The following is a 19758-nucleotide window of genomic DNA, read 5'->3' as shown; positions in this document are numbered from 1 at the left end:
CTATATCATTTTCACACACAGTATCATATAGAATGATATGTATAGAATAACACTATATTATTGAAAACCACACTATATCACTACAAACTACTGTTAGAATACTAACACTATTTCTAAAATCATTCAAGACTACATAATTACATTGTTTGTAAACCTATTATATCAACACCAACCTAGTACTAGATTAGTAACATTGTTTGTAAAATTAGTGAAATACATCAATATAGTTTTACTTTCCAAATTTGACAGTTAACTTTTTCTTTGTTGGCTTCTTCTTCTTTGCATACTCAAGTTGTTTCTTCTTCTTCTCCTACTGCTAGTAGAAAAAACCTCAAATGCTCTGGTTGTTTAGGCCTCAAATGCTCCGTATTTAACGCGTAGCAAACGTCATACGAGCATTTGTTTTTAAATGCTTCGGTTTTTAAGGAAAAACCGGAGCATTTGTTACATCAAATGCTCCGGTTTTTCCTTAATAACCGGAGCATTTGATCTTTTCTTATAAAAAAAATTCAGACCTGCTACCCCTGCTGGCCAGCAGCATGAGTAACAAGTCTGCAAAACACAAGAAAACGAAACAAAAATTCCAATACATGAGGAGCCAAGAAATGTATCAACTATAACAAAATCTATAATTTATTGGTTTACATCATCAAAACAATAAAGCATAGCTCCAACAACTTTTACGCATGTGTCAAATTCTTCCCCTCTTTTTCCCTATGCTCCATTGAGCACATGGGATAAAGAAACATGAGAAGCATTCCAGAACTTAATAAATACAATAAAATATATGTGTCATTGGTTTAAATGTTTACATTAACAAAACAATTAAGTATAGCTAGCTTAGGTCTGTCATCGTTCCAATCATTTTCTGTCATTCACTTGCGTAACAGGTTCACCAGAGTTAAAGCTGCAGCAATCTGTAGCATATTTATAATTATAAATCCAAGAGAAGCACATGTCAGAATCAGCTCATAAGATATGGAAGAAGTATGCCGCTAACCAGATAGATAGCTACACAGAAAGGTCCAACACGAAAGCAAAGACATGAAGGAAGGAAGCAGAATTTACACGAAGGCAAAACCAAAAGCCAACAGACTGAAAGTACAAGCAAATAGATGTAGAAACAGAGAATATTTACAACAATATGAAGAAAAAAATGAGTGATTTCTTTTCTGATACCTCTCCTCTAAATTCTGGCTCAATTGGGTTGGTGAGTAAAACAGCCTCAGGGTAAGTTAGGGTCTGGCTTCTCTCAGGTGAGCGATCATCTAGAAGAGGCAATTTTCTTTGTCGGTCATCTGCCATAGCCATATATCTAAACCTGATCACCCAATTGATCAAAATGTTAGTTTGGAGAGTTTAAGGTATTTCACATCACAGAAGAGATATATTAGTGAGATTATCCTTTTATCTCACGCTATCATTTCTTACGTATGCTTCATATACATGATTAGAATAACATGAATGTGAAGAAATTTTGGGACAGAAACCATTGAAACTCACAAGCATATCAAAGAGGCATTCACATTGTTTTACTAAGCCAGAAGATTGGTGCCCAGTATAGGTAAGCAAAGAAATACATCCATATGTTTTTTCCTCTCTTTTGTGACTACGGCAAATAAACAACAGATTTTAGCGAACTTCCCCTATTCAGGAAGCAGAAAATGCCCATTTATCAACTTCATTACTCTTCAGATATAATATATCCATAAGATAAAGTCGCAGTAGAAAAAGTTGTGTAGTTCAAACTTAATCTCACCCCGTCCGACTGTCAAATTACAATTATACCCAAATACAGTTATACCATGTATTCAGGTAAAAAAACAAAACAAAACAAAAACATTTTAGCAGTAAAGGGTACTTATATTAATAACATATTAGCCTAACCAATACTAGAGAAAGAATACAAGCTAAAGGAGCAGAGAACCTCATATTATACTAACACGTTATATTGGTTTCTGACATAAGGTAGAATCTGAAGGCAACAAATCCCATGTCGTATAAACAGTAGAAACTTCACTGCAGCATGTTCAGCTGCATCAATTGGCTACTAAAATTAGCAAATAATTGGCACCCATGCAGCTGGCAATGTTTTTAACCATTGGTTTTCCAAAATCTTTGGTTAATGCTGTTATTATGTTTCGCCACACAATGAGGGAACGAATCATTCGTTTCGATAGAAATTCGAAACTAATAAACAAAAATTCATGTATATATTCTTGTCTTGTAAAAGAAAATACCAGAAGAGAACATATATTTCAGTTTGTTAATAGAACCAATTCACTGTATTTCCCTATACAAGAGATAAGCCAATGTTGATAAATATAAGGTCCAATTATTTGTAAAAATATGCGGAAATCGGGGCTAATCATGTCCAAACATGTAGAATAAGTTCAATTCTGAAAAGGTCAGGTGAAAAGAATGTTATACCGTGCAATACATCATGTAAAGAACCCACTGTTGCGTACTGATAAACCAATATTCTGTTACTTTGATCCAAACAATAACCCACAAGCTCTGTAAAATGCTCATGCTTTAGTCTTGAAACTATTGACAACTGCAATGAGCCACATAACAAGCGAGAAATTGGATCAAAAATCCGAAAAAATAGAGTTTCTAAAGTATACGAAGAAATATAATGTAAGATACCTGAGCTTCAAAATCAGAATCTGAATCCTGCGCAGAACTCGTTTCCAATTTCTTAATTGCAGCCTCTTGGCCATTGTTTAACTTGCCATGGAATACTCGGCCATAAGAACCTTCTCCAACCAATGTTTTCTGACTGAAATTGTTGGTACATTTGTTGAGTTCATCCAATGACAAAGTCGGCAATTCTATTGGTAAAGCTTTCTTTGGAGCTCCACTTCTTGCTGCATTACTAGTTCTTGGCTCTCCTCTATCCCCACCTATAAGTTTCCCCAAATGAGATTTTCTTTCTTATCAGAAAAAAACTAACACCTGATAGATACTGGTAAAGGTTTAAGACATTCAAAGGCTCAAACCTGTATATAGTTCAGCACAAGCACAGGCCTAAGCATGGACTTCGGCAATTAAGCACCTTTCCACAAACCATGAGCTCCATAGATTAGTCGGGTAGATATATATATAGGTGTATTAACACGTGTATATAATCATATGAACTCAGGGAGCCGGATTTTGTATACCACTTGTATTAGTTGTATACATTTTCTCAGTTATCTGATCATGGCAGATCCACTCCTAAGCTTTGCAGTGCCTGTGTTAATATGTCATCAACAACCTGCACCAATGTACACCGTTTTCTCAGCAGCTAACACTACTAAATCACTAATAATATGATTATATTATACCAGATGTAGGAGATAGCATATGCATACACATCTTCATAACCTCAACTTTAGCATACAGTTAAATAGGACTCCATCAAATAGGATGCATTTTCTATTTTCACAGTAGCATATACAATTATATTAAAACATTATGAGTGAAGAAGAAAAGGAAATAACTCAAGGTGCTATAAACGCAACAATGCAACAGAGAAAGTATATAATGGAGATGAAGTTGTAAACGCATATACATTTTCTTTAATAAATAGAGATATATGAAGCTAAAGTCCCGTTGAACTATACATCTCTTGTCTTTCTGTAAGGCAGTATATATACAACTGAGCTAATTAAGGACATTTTTTATTGGTTTGAGAAATGATGCATATAAATATATGAAAGCTACAAACAATAATGATCAAAGTGAGAGGAAATCAAATACTACCATGAAAAAGGGACAAGAAGCTTAGCATTAGTGCAGCAAGCTCGCCCAACAGGGCCATAAACTTCTTAAAGATTCCTATATTTGTACATACCATGAAAACATCAGTGACAACTCATATTCGGGGAAATAAATTTGTTCTTTATATACCAGTCTCTAAGTCACACTTGAAAGCCAAAATAAGTACCTAAAATTAATAATGAGAAAGGACTCCCTAGATGTTAGCCTACTACGGGTTGTACATATCATCTAACAGGAACGTAAAATGTTGTTTCAGCAGGGACACCGCATTCAGTCATTCACCACCAGAATCTAGAAATTAGCTCATCGTGGCTTCCAGTTTCCACAATTTTCCCACGTTGAACAACTGCTATGATGTCTGCATTCCTTATTGTGGAAAGCCTGTGAGCCACACCACGGTTGTTCGGCCTACCATGACCCGATCAAGTGCCTGCTGCACTCTTTTCAGACTCTGCATCAAGTGCACTGGTTGCTTCATCAAGTAGCAATATTGATGGGTTCTTCACTAAAGCATGTGCTATAGCAACCCTTTGCTTCTGTCTATGTCTTCAATCTCCGTCATTGCGGATCTTCTATGAAACAACACCAACAAAATTAGCACATTAAATAACTGATGTTTAAAGAATTAGCAAACATGATTAAAGACAATAAACAAAGAAGTAAGAACAGATGGGAACAATGTTAAAGACTTACTGATTGACAATAAACTAAGAGTTGTCTGCTACTTTTAAAACTTGAAAAACAACAACGCCCAACTCCACTCTGTACTTTCTCTCTCCTCTACCCACCAAGAGAGAGAGAAAAAAGAAAAGAAAAGAAAAGAAAGAGACATTTTTTTTGCTGGATAAGTAAAGAGCATTATATATGATATATGATGCACACATCTTGTATTTGACATGGCACGTGAGAGAGACCAGTGCTAAATCTGTAACACGGCAACTGACCTTACATAGTTCATTAGAAGTTACTTTATAGCACATTTGAGAACTAATAACAATAGGAATGTGAGTATGTCTGCATGAAACTCTGATATATGATCAGCTTTAAAGGTGAATGGACACATAGTACTTTGTAATAAATCAAACACATGAGTAGTCATTATCATTGAGAAAACTGAAAAAAAGTTTTATACACCAAGGCAAAATCACCTCACCAGCAACCGGCATTTGACATCAACTACTACCACTAGCACCAAAAATCAACTTCTCTTTCTGGCTTTGTATGATATTATTGAGCCTTCCAGTGCCAAAATTGCAGTAAAAATAGCCTAATATACTAGATGCAATTTGCTCATATATCCATCCAGCTATAATCACCTCACTAGCAACCAACATTTAACATCGACTACTGCCACGAGCACCAAAAATTAAAATCACAAAGTCCGCCTAATCATAATATTCTCGAGACTTCCATCCCCAAAATTGAAGTAAAATATAGCATCTACTAATAACGATTTCCTCCAACTTCTATTTAGCTACAAGCACGTCAACAGCAGCCAACAGTTAACAATTTGACATTGAAATTATACCAGCATCAAATAATAGAATCCCCCGCAATCGTTGATACTATCAAAAGTTGCGAACCTAATTTCATTGTAAATCGAGGTAAGCACAGCTCGCATACATAGTTGTAAAAAAATTAAAGAAAACGAGACCAGCATTTACAACATAATCTGCTCAAATCTCTTATATCCTTGAGTGCAAAATCTATAAAATTCACAAATTAAAGAACCCTAGATACTCCACTAGATGAAATCGCACAAACAGAAAGCATCATAAACAGTAAAACACTAGGAAATCATGTTGATCGAAAAACCGAAATAATTTTTCCAGAACTCGCAAAAATGACGAAAGAAATGGAAGGATATAGGGTTTTGAAGCGTCAAAAAAGGTGGACAGTAGAAGAAATACCTTACGCTGAGAAAGAAGACTATTGCAGGTATCAAACTCATTGCGGAGAGACGATTCTTTGAAACGTTCGAAGGTCTGAGAAACTACATCCGTGTTTTGGCATGCTCCGGAACAGCAGAAACAAAAGTGGCTCGCTGCGGTGGCCGGATAGGAAATCGAGGTAAGAGATAAAGTTTTTGACCCAAATAAAACCCTAAACGAAACCAAAGAAAACCCTAACAAAATTCCCGAATCTAGAAAACAAAAAAAAACCTAAAATACAGCAATAAAACTAAATTGCAGTAATAAATATCGAACGAAAATACCTGGACATGCATTCCAAGGAGTGGACCAAGAGTGAAGAGGGGAAGAGAGAGAGAAGCAGTTCGATGGAGAGGGAAAGAGAGAGAGAACGACAAAGGACGAAGGAGGAGGGATGGTGGGGTGAGCAAACGACGACGAAGGGAGGCACGGTGGTGGTGGTGGTGGTGATGGTGGTGGAGTACAATGCGAGGTTTCACTTGAGCGAGGGGCTTGGGAGTTGGGAGGGAGGGAAAACAATCGAGGGAAGGAAAGAAGATGAGGGTCGAAATAAAAATATCCGAGAAATAGGTATAGTGCTTCATGAATTGAGAGAGGGTCTAAGTGCTCGGGTTGGTTCTAACCAACCCGGAGCATTTGACATCAAATGCTTGGGTTGACTAATCAACTCGAGCATTTGTGAATTTTTTATATTGAAATTTTCACAAATGTTTGGGTTGATTAGTCAACCGGAGCATTTGATATAGCAAAAGCATTTTTTTTTCCACTAGATGCATTGCATTTCTCATCTCCTGTTCTATCCTCTCACTCTCTTCAGCTTTCTTCCTTCTATTTTCAATTAAAGCAACAGTCTCTGATCTCTTTGATCTGAATGATATCACGTTTTCCACAAGCTGACTTCTCTTCTTATTCAGATCAGAAAAAATCATGCAACCACACAAAGAGACTCTTGCTGCTTTCCTAATCTTCTCCTGAAAATAAATTAAATAAGTAAGAAACTATATATAAGAAAAAGATTAGATAACTCACTTAAAAATAATAATGATATTAAACTTACATCATTCAAATATGGGCATTCAAACTCTTCAGAGCCTTCAAAAAGTAGCATAAGGACAAGTATGTACACACCACACTCCAAATCATATGCACCTTTTTTCCAGCTTCCTTTCATTCTGTCATTCTCCATAAACCCATATCATCACCTTGAGATTGTGGGATTTCATAACATTGGAAAAGACTTGAAACTCCATCAGCAATGATTGAACTGAGAGTCTCCATCATTTTCTTATATTCATCATCCCAAATCTTATTATCAATATAGAAAACATTCCTTTTCTTTGTGTCCGGCACAAACAGGACAAAATGATTACCTCCTTTCACCAAAACAGGGAAAGAAACCTACAAAATTAAAACAAGTATAAACTACATTATATCATATACAAACATACACTATATCTTTTTAATATACACTATATCTTATCAATATACACTATATTATTTGAACATACACTATATCATTTAAACATACACTATATCATATCAATATACACTATATCATTTAAACATACACTATATCATATCAATATACACTATATCATTTTAACATACACTATATCATATCAATGTACACATATATGATTTCAACATACACTATATCATATCAACATACACTATAGCATTTTAACATAAACTATATCATATCAATATACACTATATCATTGTAACATACACTATATCATAATTTCAAAAACAGAATTTGTCTCACCAATTCAACAGTAGCATCCAATTTTAAAATCTTATTCAAATCTTCAATTTGAAACTTCCAGCATGTGATCAAATCATCAATGCGTTTAGCATCATTTTCATCTTCAAACACATTGAATAATGCAGCCTGCAACATAAGAACTCATATTATGATGAATAATGCATGCAAAGATAAAGAAATAAACAACATAAAAATATATTACAATAAAGTTCTTACACTCTGAGAAGAAGTAAAGTAAAACTTTTTTCGAGGACAGGTTCATTCATATTCAACATTCTTGACCAATTATCTAAAACTGATTCAAACATCTCAGTCTCAGTACCAATGTCCAAATCTCACTCCGAGGTATAGAGAAGAAGTGTTCATCCAGCTGAAAGATCTCTTCACGCAACAAGCAACACAAATTGTAATAATATTTTCAATAGAAACAATACATTAAACAAATTTCAGTCAATAATTTACCTCCCATCTAAAGGATGTTGATTTTCAGAACAATAATCAACAGCCTCCCTTAAAAATATTGGAAGATCTTGCATCACATGTTCAAAATCTTTCATCATCTTAAAGATGAGTGAATGGACCACCAACTGCATATTCATCCAGCCTTAGAGTTGACTTGGCTGGGCCCCTAGACAAAACATTCTGGAAAGCAGTCCATGCATTTTCCTCAATAATTATATTTTCAACTGCCTCATTAAAAACGCTATTGACAACATTGTTGATCACATCATTAGTTCTCTGAGTCACCTGAGTGACTATAAAGCTAGGGAATGCAGTAGTAGAAGGATTAGACACTTCTTCCCAACCAGTAGTTGGCAAATCCTTCACAGCTTCTGCAATTGATACCATCTCATCAAAGTACTTCTGATAAATTGAACTTGACAAAATTTTGTCAAGTTCATCTTAAGAAGGATTTTCAGAAGGATGATCGCCAACCACATGAGATGCCTTCCAACTCTTCAACAAATCTATATGGCAATGAGAGACAGCATCCAAATCCCTCTTCCACAGCAACCACATAGCATGAAGCTCCTGTTAAAATCATAGCCAAAAACACTATATCAAAACGCACATTATTGTAACATACACTATATCATTTTAATATACACTATATCATTTTAACATACACTATATCATATTAACATACACAATATCATTGTATCATACACTATATCATTTTAACATACACTATATCATCGGAACATACACTATATCATTTTAATATACATTATATCATTGTATTATACACTATGCCATTGTAACATACACTATATCATTTTAACATACACTATATCATTTTAACACACACTATATCATTTTAACATATACTATATCATATCAATATACACTATATCATTTTAACATACACTATATGATATTAACATACACTATATATACCAATATACACTATATCACATATAACAGGCTATATCAGTCAAAAGTCTACTATATCAAAAAATTGAACTTACATCTCTAGCTTGAGCATTTATTTCTTCATCAGTCTGACTTCCTGGCGGAAGCTCAAACTGAATATAAAGCTTGCCCTTCACCTTCCTCTTGGGCGCAGCCTTGTTTGTTGCATCACCACCACTACTTCCACCACTTCCTGTATCATCACTCAATACACGACGTGGTACATACTGAACTTCAATTTGCTTTTGAACCGGCTTCATCCGGTTGAAATCAAATTGCCCATCTTCAGTGAAGTAAAACTTGACACTGATTGGATAAGTTTCATTGAGCAAACCACTCCCAAACTTATCACACAGTATTTCACGACGAACTCTCTTCGAAATTGACTCATTATCCCAAAGAGCCAACAGAGGCAGTTGAGTTGGAGGCACCCCATCACCAATTTGTAGGTGATGGAAGTAAATCAACTGCAAAAATATTATTCAACCACTATAATGCGCCCGACCACCTTTAGACACATCGAGTTCTTGAACAGAACATTTGCATACATTGATCTACCCAAAATATATTTACACCAATTGTAATGAGGAATTTTCCGAACCTCATGTACAGCTAGAACGAGTCTCAAATCAAGCGTGTTATTTGCAACTGGAGCTAAAAAAGAAGAAAAGGCAAATAAAACATAAAGCTTTTTAAACACCTCCCCACCATTCACTAACTTTTTTAGCTCATAATATACAGCACTCAAACCAATCTGACCTTTCTCCCGATTAACTTTAAAATACTCCCTCCAACTTGCTTTTAAATCAAAATATGGATTATCCGCATTAGGTCCCCTAGAGACATCCACCACATCCTGCCCTTCAACCAATGGGAACTGAAAGACATCATAAACATCATATTGGTTCACTCTGAACTCCTTCCCATAACCCACCTTAAACATTCCAGAACCACCATCGAACATATCCACCAACCATGCACTCAAAGCATTGTTAGTCCTTGTAATCTTCAAATGCAACAAAGAACCAAAACCTATTTCAGTAATAGCTTTTTTCTGCTCAGAATTAAAAGCTTCATTCAACTCACAAAGCCTTTTACCACAGCAATTAGTTCTAAACGGGTTTACTGTATTTTGTTGAGCAACAGTAGATATTTTCTTCTTCTTCAGAGATTGCAAGGTTTGATTCAGACTTGAATCTCTTACCCTCTTGTTGTCTTTTGGTACTTCTTTTATTACAACCATAGTTCCTTCAGTAACACCAGGAACACTTCTTCCATCCTGCTGTCCAATGTGCTCTGCAATAAATAATTGTAACATACACTATATCACTTTAACATATACTATATCATTATAACATACACTATATCATTCTAACATACACTATATCACTTTAACATACATTATATCACTTTAACATACACTATATCACTGTAACATACACCATATCATTTCAATACAGACTATATCAATTAAACATACACTATATCACTTTAACATACACTATATCATTTTAACATACACTATATCATTATAACATACACTATATCATTATAACATACACTATATCATTTTAACATGCACTATATCATATCAATATACACTATATCATATCATTTTAACACACTATATCAATATACACTATATCATTGTAACATACACTATATCATTTTAATATACACTATATCATTTAAACATACACTATATCATTTTAACACACACTATATCACTTAAACATACACTATATCACTTTAACATACACTATGTCACTGTAACATACACTATATCATTATAACACACACTATATCATTATAACATACACTATATCACTTTAACATACACTACATCACTGTAACATACACCATATCATTTCAATACACACTATATCAATTAAACATACACTATATCACTTTAACATACACTATGTCACTGTAACATACACTATATCATTATAACATACACTATGTCACTGTAACATACACTATATCATTATAACATACACTATATCATTATAACATACACTATATCAGTATAACATACACTATATCACTTAAACATACACTATATCACTTTGACATACACTATATTATTTTAACATACACTATATCATTGTAAAATACACTACATCACTTTAACATACATATCATTGTAACATACACTATATCATTTTAACATACACTATATATCACTTTAACATACACTATATCATATCAAAAACACATAATCTAATGTCAATATACACTGTCAAAGAACTATCACAACAACACTATCATTTCAAAATACACTATATCATGAGAAAATACACTATATCATATTTAACATACACTATATCATCTGAAAATACACTATAATGTCAAAATACATATATCATACCATCACAGGAATCACACAATTACAAAATATTAATTCAAAAATAAACCTAAAAAAAGCAGAACTCCAAAAATCGAACAAAAATCAACAGAAATTCATCATGCAAACCATAAAAATCGCACAAAAAATGAACGATGAGTAATTCAAACTAAAAATAAAAGACGCGTTGAACTACAAAACATCAAAACTATAAAAATTATAAGAAATTATAGTAAAAACTAAACTCAACAACATAATTACCATCAGTATGAGAAGTTCCAGTAACCTCCGGAACTTTTGCACGATCACCAAGACCAAGCGATGAACGCAAACCTCTGCGTTTTGGAACATTTCGATTACCAATAATTTTCTTTCCCATTGCTAAATTCAAGACTAACCAGAACTCAAAATGAAGAAATTATGGCAGAGAAAGATTACACAAAACTAAACTTGAAGAGAGAGAAAATGAAGAACTTAGGGCAAAGAGAGAAAAAATGCAGAAGTTAGAGTGCACCAAGTATATGAAGAGGAGGTTATGAAACAAGACAGTATCTGAGGAGAGAGAAAATATTAGGAGAGATAAAAACCCAACGCGCCAAAAACTGAAAAGCCTATAATAAACTCACGTGATATGGATCGGGTGCACACTAAGTTAGTGTGCACCGGGTTCATATTAGTTTTTTTAACATTATTAATGTCACAACTAATTGTCGCCATCAAGGTCAAATTTAGCATATGCGATTGACATACATGCAAATAATACATAAGCTCATCATCCATCCTTGTATTCTTATTTCCCACCAAACAGAAAGTTAAACTCACGAATGTTCTTTCCCGTCTTTTTTTAGTTTTCGAGCTTTTTTACAATGCAAAAAGCAGTGGTTCATGAGAATTATAACTAACCTTCTACCAAAAGGATATTACACGATCAAATAATTAAGAGTAAACATATATATTAAAATCACATGAAAATACTTTTTACATGATAAATGAAAATAAATCTCAACCACATTATTGAATTAGAGTTAAAACACTTTTTCATTAGAGTTATATCTCCTAAAAAATTTTGAGCCAAAAAAAAATAATTTTTGAATTTTTTTTTATTTTCTTTTTTTGGAGTTACATCACTTATTCACAGGAGTTATAGCACGTAAAATTCATTCTCATTTCTCATGTACGTGTGGATTCTCATATGAACTTACTTCTCTCTCTCTCTCTCTCTCTCTCTCTCTCTCTCTATATATATATATATATATATATATATATATATATATATATATATATATATATATATATATATATATACATATACAATTTCTGTTATTGTCCAAATCGCCATGAGCTAAATGAAGGTGTAGCAGAAGCTTCAGGATCTACTATTAACGAGGCTGCTCGATGCCATGAAAAAGAGTTGCGACTATATTTCAATATGAGATCCATTGAAGCTTCTGGAACCAGAATTGTAAATGGGATATCAATGTTGCGAGACGTGGAAACATGTCTTTCATGGGGGGAAATTTTGTGTTCGTGAGATGGAAGTTTGAACAACCTCGGTTTACAAGGTTCAAATATGGATTGAGATTTGTATGTTGAGTAATAAATGTCGAGCAAAAGTGGGAATTGTTGAAAAGCAAACAACATAACAGGTATTGAAGCAATTAGAGCAACGGGAATAGTTGCCGCCCATCTTACACCTTCTTGGAAAGTGATGAAGAACGTAGCAGTAAAGGCTATAATCATGGTTGCTATCGAAACGAGCAGCAATATGAGCCCTTGCATGAGCTTTAGAGGCAACGATTTGAGGAAATCTTGTTCTGCATACCGAGAAGTGAGGATTGAGAGAAACATCAGTACTGAAGCAGTAGATGTGAACAACGATACTGCATTAGCAATGGCAAAAATAACGAAGCACGGTTTTGTCACTAAGACAGGGCTCCCTGTATCTTTGACACCCCCTGGTAGTTGAAAAGCGGCTGAAAAAACTACAGTGGCTATTAGAGTTGCAACAAATGCGCATGATTCAGCTGTCTTCTTCATCCATTGTTCCCCTTTTACCCGCAAGCCTTCATGTTCTTCGCTAAACAAGGCTTGAGGTGTTTTATGGTCCTCATTTTCAGCTTCAGTGTATTCTCGCCTTACTATCTTTTTAACTGCCTGTACACAGACAACAACAACCAAAACAATTACAACAACTATGTTGGAATCATGGAGTGCCTTAGATTTGGCACTTCAAACGACCCAGCACGAGGGTATCGCACTAACAGGCTGATCAGGATATATATATGGAAATATTTGTTACATTTTCTGTTTTGGGTCCATATTAATGGGTTAATTAGGTTATATATTTGAGAATTACTACCTCCTTTTCAAAATAGATGACACAATTTGACTTAGACATTATTCACACTCTCCTCTAACCGCTGTTGTGATTTTTACGTAAGGAAAAACATTGTCATAAAGAATCTTGTTAGTTTCATCTCAATATAGACTTTCACTCTACAAATTACATGTAGAATTTAGAGATATTAATAGTAAAAGTTATGCGTTGGCAAGCGTGTCTGGAGAAGTTTGTGAAGTATTTTGAAACAAAGAAACTATTATATAAACACTTGGACCCTGGTTATATTCATTAGTTCTCAATCTCTCCGTAATATGCACCCTCTCCAAGAAATCTAATAAAAATTATTTCTTCCTTGCCAATGGACGTAATAGAATTTATTTTTCTCTTGCCCGTGGCTCTGGATATAGCTAATGCATTTCTAGTAAACCACGTTAACCAAGCAATTACAAATGCTTTGTGAGAGTGAGAAATAGCTTAGTGGTTAGACTGTATCTCCCGGTTTCAAGAGGTCTTGGGATCAATTATCAAACTTGACAAGTTGGGAACTCGGGATCCCTTTTACTCCCCCAAGGCCCCAACATGACAAGGTTTCTCTTTACTTAAAAAAGGGGGAGATGCCATGTATATATATCAACTTTAATGTCAAGATTTGACACCATGTTTCTGATGTGTTTCATTTCCTAAAAAAATTAAGTTTCATGGCTTCTCAAGTTCAATCAGGGATGATCAAATACAATTAGGTGTAAGCATTCGGTAATTTTAGGGTTCGTCAGGTTCAATTGAATGTGAGGGGAAAAGATCACGCCTTTGTTAATTATTCACGTTCAATATGTAAGTAAGATAGGCTAATAGCTTAGTATATTTTTTTTATTAGGTAATAATGTAAAAAGGATTTGGGAGGGCCAGTTCATGGATACTACCGCAGCCTCTAGATTTTCCTGACTCAAATAATAGCTTAATTAGTCTATGATTATTACCTCAAACCATAGTAGTTCGCGTTGCATTTGTAGAGCCGCTCCGGATACACAACTAAGGCGGTTTGGAGGTGCCAACCTGCTTGCTAAATGAAGCATGTTATTTCCATGATCATCTTTGTAAGTAGCTATTAAGTCTTTGATTGCTCCTATCTCATATATTAGCTTGAAGATCTCTTCATGGCGGTGAATGACAGCGATGTGAAAAATACTGTATCTGTTTTCATCCACTTTCCAAAGTATATCAGGATAAGATTTAATGAGTACCATCAGAAATTCAACCTTTCCCAACTTTGCTGCAACAAATAATAATCGCCATGGAAAGCAAATCAATTTAGATATTTCCTTATGCTTCAGTTTTACGATTTCATTCCAAAGTGCTTGTGTTAGTTCGAGCACCACTTGCTGTTCTACATTAGTTATGCTACAACCTGCAGATAAATTTAAATCAACCAAATTGGTATTATATTGAGGTAACGAGGTAAACTCGCACATATTCTATATATATGCGTAAAATAGAGGAATTCATAAGCAGTAATCGCACTACATCAAGTGCAGCTGCGTAACTCTCTCAAAAGTCCTAAAAACATACTTCTAAGAGGGTTTAGAAAACTGTTTTATAAAGAATATGAATCATATTGAAATATATTGATGGGTTAGCTGGTAATTGGTTGTGTCACGTAGGATATATAACGATTGCACTCAACATTTTTGCCACAGCAAAGCCTTTTCAGCTAGTAAGAGCATAACTAACCTTGCTTTTTAAATCTCTGCCACATGCTTAGTTGATATCTGTCTAACATTGGAGGCTTTCGAGCCAATGCATGCAATGCTGTCTCCTTCTTTCTACCCCGGTAAAAAGCCAAATTTCTGTTGCTGCGTAGAATATGCAATGCTACTTCTGCACCACATAAAAATGATTATTGGACCTATAATAAGATGCATGCATATATACTTCATCGACTCTTAGATATAATCTTTGTGGGTCATACTGTGTCATATTTTGAATGACATGACTGCAATTGTGGTAAGCTAGATTTGGTGACAATAATGATGGTAATTACATGGACCAGCTGTAAACTTTAGATGAAATACTACCATACAGTTAGGGATGGAAATGGATCGGGTTCGGGGCGGGTGGAGCTTCACCCGCATCCGTCACCCGCATCCATCCGCTCCACCCGCATCCATCCATCACCCGCAAAGCCATCACCCGCATCCATCCATCCGTCATCCACCGGGTGAACGGGTGGGTCGGGTGGTTAGCGGGTGAGGAGATATATAATAATTTTTACAAAAAATTATGCCATAAGATATATATTTTTTGAAATTTTTAACTAAAAAATTTAATAAAGTAAGTAAATAAACACGTGTAATTGACAAAATGGATGATGGATGGGTGTTAAGCGGGTGATGGGTCGGGTGACGGATGAAAAAAATCTCACACGCATCCATCACCCGTTTCACCCGCCACCCACTTTTCATCCGTTTATTTCGGGTTTTCACCCACTTAATAAAATCGGGTTAAGCGGATGATGGATGATCCATCATCCATTTCCATCCCTACATACAGTCATACACCCAGGTGTACAGGATAGTGGGAGTTTTGAGGAAATGCAAACAAGGGATTGGTTTGAAACGCATTTTTTACAAGGACGATTGAAAGTAAAGAGGGGTTGAGAAATTTACCAAATAAATCAGTATCAATTGCACCAGTAAGTAGCTCAATCCCATCTTCAACAGTCAATAAATTGTAATCAGTGACGGACATAAGATACCACACCATATCTTGGTGACCGAGCAACACAGCCATGAGAAGAGGAATCATGCCTTGACTACCTCTAATGTTTGGCAACATTCGACTTTTGTCAACCATTACTCTTGCAATCTCAACAACTCCAGAAACAGCAGCAAAACAGAGTGCAGTGTTGCCAACTCTGTTTACTAAAGCAAGAGAATCATCATTCATAATATTTACTAGTTCTTTAACAAGATGCAAATGCTTGGCAGCTGCCGCTATGTGAAGAACAGTTTCCCCTCCCTTTGTAATCCTTGTGTTGATCCAACCATTATGCTCCCTCCATATAGTTTCTATAATTTCCCAGTCACCAGTCAATGCAGCTTGGTATAGTTTTATTGTTGTACTGGAGTGTTTGAATTCGTCGCCTATTTCATCTATCAAATTCAATCAAAGAAAAGTTTATTAACGATGTTCCAGAATTTAAAAATGTAACTCAAATTTTTCATGCTTGTTTAGTTGACATAGAAGAACACTCCAAATGGGAGAGTATCGGAAATGGAAAACAGTAGTAGTTTGACAAAAATGTAAGAAATATAGCATATACTTGTGTTGCTCGGACTATTTGTGCCAGATTCTCGACACTCGGATATAGATGGGACACATGGACACATTGTTTTGGCCCAAAAAATTGAAAAAGTTCAAAAAAAAATAGCCGAGCCAGACGCTTGAACACGTACCATGAAATTGAAAAAGTTCCAAAAACTAGCGGAGCCAGACGCTTGGACAAGTACCATGTCGTTTCCCCTAGGTAATTGAAATTTCTTGTGGGATCATCTTAACTCTTAGAAACGTTCAAACTTGAAATGTATTGAGTATATTATTGGGGTTTTGAAATCTTGAAGGTTTTTTACTTTAGTAAGGTGACGCAATTAAACCTTAACTCTCACCATCTTTTAGTACAATCAGTTTGACAAGGCGGGAAAAGGACAACGAAGATCCAACCCCAAGGAACTTGTTGATGGTGGAATTTGAACCTTAGACCTTAAAGTCACAAGCTGCGTATCTCATCGTCTACACCAAGTCGTCAAGCAAGATTGGAAAATCTTGAAGGAGAGATACTTTTGAATAACAAAACATTTATGGAATATTTAGGACCTTACTATGCAAATAATTCATAAATATCACCTTGTTGAAAACCATCAAAAGTCCACTTGTGAGTGTCCCACGTTGGCGAAAGAGAAGAGAATAAACCACTTTATAAGATGAGGATTTACTCTTCCTATCACCAATTGGTTTTAGGATGGAACCTCCTAGCTAGTAAGTGGGCTAAACTCTCCTCCTCCTTATTGGGTTACCCAAGCCCATTTTCATATAATCTGAAATTTAACATGGTATCAGAGCCCGGGTTGTGGGTCTCTTCTAAACTGGGCCTCTAATCAAGCAACTGAGTAAGGGTTTACCTCGACAGGATGTCCAGCCCCTAAGAGGATTATTTCTGATTACCTTTTCAGTTAGCTCTAAATTCTAAAGACGCTCACAAGTGAGGGGGTGTGTTGAAACCCATTGAAAGTCCACTTGTGAGTGTCCCACATTGGAGAAAGATGAGAGAATAAACCACTTTATAAGATGAGGAGTTATTCCTCCTATCACCAATTGGTTTTAGGATGGAACCTCTTAGCTTGTAAGTGGGCTAAACTCTCCTCCTCTTTATTGGGTTACCCAGGCCCATTTTCATATAATCTGAAATTTAACACACCTTATACCAATAGGAATTAAAATATAGGCATGTTTGATGTGAAACTTTAAAGGGAGAAAGTAAAACTTTATAACATCTATATTCTTTTGCAAATCCCCAATAAACCCGTAATTGCTCCCAACATAATACTTCCTCTTCTTCTAATTACGCGCAAAAATTTCATAGTAACCATTATTCTCTACCAATCTTGTCCATACTCTCTCACAAATGTATTTCCTCCGTTTCTAACAGTTTGTTTGGTAGAAGGAATTTGGAAGGAAAAGAAAAGATGTGGAAGGAAATTTATTATTTTCCAATGTTTGGGTCATTAAAAAAAATTAAGTGAAAGGAAATGGGAGGAATTGGAAGGAAAGACTCTTTAATAAAATTTCACTTTCCTTTCCTCCCAAAAGCGGAGGAATTCGGAAGGAAAGAGAAAATTTATACCAAACATGGGAAATTAAGGTTTTTTTTTTCCTTTCTCTTCCATTCTTTTCTTTTCTCTTCCCTTCCTTTCTCTTCCCTTTCTTTCCTTTACTAAAAATGAACCAAACACACTGTAAAAGAAATAAATGAAATATTCTTTCTTTTATGTGAGAACTTTTTGAGAGGAGTGTTTCACATATTTTAGAACAAACGGAGTATAACAAAATATATAGTCAAGTGTGATCTTATTTGATTCATCTTCATGCATATTGGAGCAAAGATAGCGCAACGGATAGCATATATGCAAGAAATATTGCAAATTTAGGAACGTAGTAAGTATAAAAGTGTATTCGCAAATCATAGTGATAATTCAGTACAAGCTCCGTTCAACAACTCTTGAAAAGCAACCAGAGATTGGACCAAGAATTAGACCCAGTTCAAATTCTCTTTTCTTTTTTTTCTGGGTACAAATTGAAATATACACATTCCTAATAGTTAAGAAGTTTGGGATAGTAAACTTACCAAGCTCATCTTCAGAAGTTTGGATCTCGGAAGGCGGGGATACTGGGTCTGGAGGAGAATACACAGAACGATCATCTTCACTTGGTTCTGGCGGATGATACCCAAAACTGAAATCCCGTTGAAGAATTTTATTTTCACTTGACATTTTTATGTGCAATAAGTGAAATTTCAATCTAGTTGATTAGGATATGTAAGAAAACTTTTTTGTGAATTTTCACTTACATGTATAAATCCCTTTAATCTCTTGGCTAGAAATTGAGAAAGTATCCTTTCAAAAAAAAAAAAAAAAAGAAATTGAGAAAGTAGCTTTACATGTGAACGTGTATGTATTTAATGGAGAAATGGTAGACCAAGAGCAACAATAATTGAACCCAAACAAGAGTCTTTTATTTGGCTTCAATAATTCTACAAACAATAGTATTTCGTGTTATTTTAGTCAAGTTAAAATTAATCATTCTCTAGTCGAAGACTTCATCCTTCTTTTACCGACTCGTTTTGACTTTTGCTATTATACACATATTTTACTTTTATCTTTTGTAATTTATATATAAGAAAATATATAACCTAGAATATCAATACATACAAAAACATTTACAAGAGGATGAGGAGCTAGCTCATGTGGTAGAGCACTCCCCTCTGATCCTTGAGGTCAGAGGTTCGATCCTTACCCCCAGCATTATGTTGGGGTATTTCCTTAGCATGCTTTGCATGCTTTACCAGCCAATGTAATCGAGTTTCTATTTCGAAAAAAATTCAAGCACGCATCGCGTGCAAAAGATTCTAATTATTCATAATCAA

General features: G+C 35.0%; 2 protein-coding genes across 2 annotated transcripts; both read right to left on the bottom strand.

Moving 5' to 3' along the window:
* Positions 1-573: 573 nt before the first annotated feature.
* Positions 574-11828, bottom strand: LOC104882808 (uncharacterized). Its single transcript, XM_057391093.1, has 13 exons — positions 11483-11828; positions 8931-10170; positions 7678-8493; positions 7462-7587; positions 6754-7094; positions 5981-6667; positions 5676-5809; positions 3748-4337; positions 3003-3259; positions 2650-2906; positions 2431-2557; positions 1180-1321; positions 574-917 (listed from the first exon to the last, which is right to left on the bottom strand). Exons 1-2 carry the CDS (start codon positions 11598-11600, stop codon positions 9353-9355), a joined length of 936 nt encoding a protein of 311 aa, XP_057247076.1. The 5' UTR covers positions 11601-11828; the 3' UTR covers positions 574-917; positions 1180-1321; positions 2431-2557; positions 2650-2906; positions 3003-3259; positions 3748-4337; positions 5676-5809; positions 5981-6667; positions 6754-7094; positions 7462-7587; positions 7678-8493; positions 8931-9352.
* A 329-nt stretch (positions 11829-12157) lies between these two features.
* On the bottom strand, positions 12158-19311 carry LOC104882810 (ankyrin repeat-containing protein NPR4). The gene is made up of 5 exons (XM_010667210.4): positions 18961-19311; positions 16226-16711; positions 15291-15437; positions 14540-14967; positions 12158-13375 (listed from the first exon to the last, which is right to left on the bottom strand). The coding sequence occupies exons 1-5, from the start codon at positions 19103-19105 to the stop codon at positions 12542-12544; spliced, it is 2040 nt and encodes a 679-aa protein (XP_010665512.2). The 5' UTR covers positions 19106-19311; the 3' UTR covers positions 12158-12541.
* Positions 19312-19758: the final 447 nt, after the last annotated feature.

This window comes from Beta vulgaris, chromosome 8 (genome assembly GCF_026745355.1).
Source record: "Beta vulgaris subsp. vulgaris cultivar EL10 chromosome 8, EL10.2, whole genome shotgun sequence".
Lineage (NCBI taxonomy): Eukaryota > Viridiplantae > Streptophyta > Magnoliopsida > Caryophyllales > Amaranthaceae > Beta > Beta vulgaris.
Note: the sequence above shows the minus strand (reverse complement) of the source record. Positions and strands in the feature narration are given on the sequence as shown.

Coding starts and splice junctions, on each gene's coding strand:
- LOC104882808 (XM_057391093.1), bottom strand. CDS start 11,600: ATGGGAAAGAAAATTATTGGTAATCGAAATGTTCCAAAACGCAGAGGT. Junction 10,171..11,482: donor TGGAACTTCTCATACTGATG/GTAATTATGTTG, acceptor TATTTATTGCAG/AGCACATTGGACAGCAGGAT.
- LOC104882810 (XM_010667210.4), bottom strand. CDS start 19,105: ATGTCAAGTGAAAATAAAATTCTTCAACGGGATTTCAGTTTTGGGTAT. Junction 15,438..16,225: donor AATTGATACTGATTTATTTG/GTAAATTTCTCA, acceptor TATGTGGTGCAG/AAGTAGCATTGCATATTCTA. Junction 13,376..14,539: donor GCGAACTACTATGGTTTGAG/GTAATAATCATA, acceptor GTCTGTGTACAG/GCAGTTAAAAAGATAGTAAG.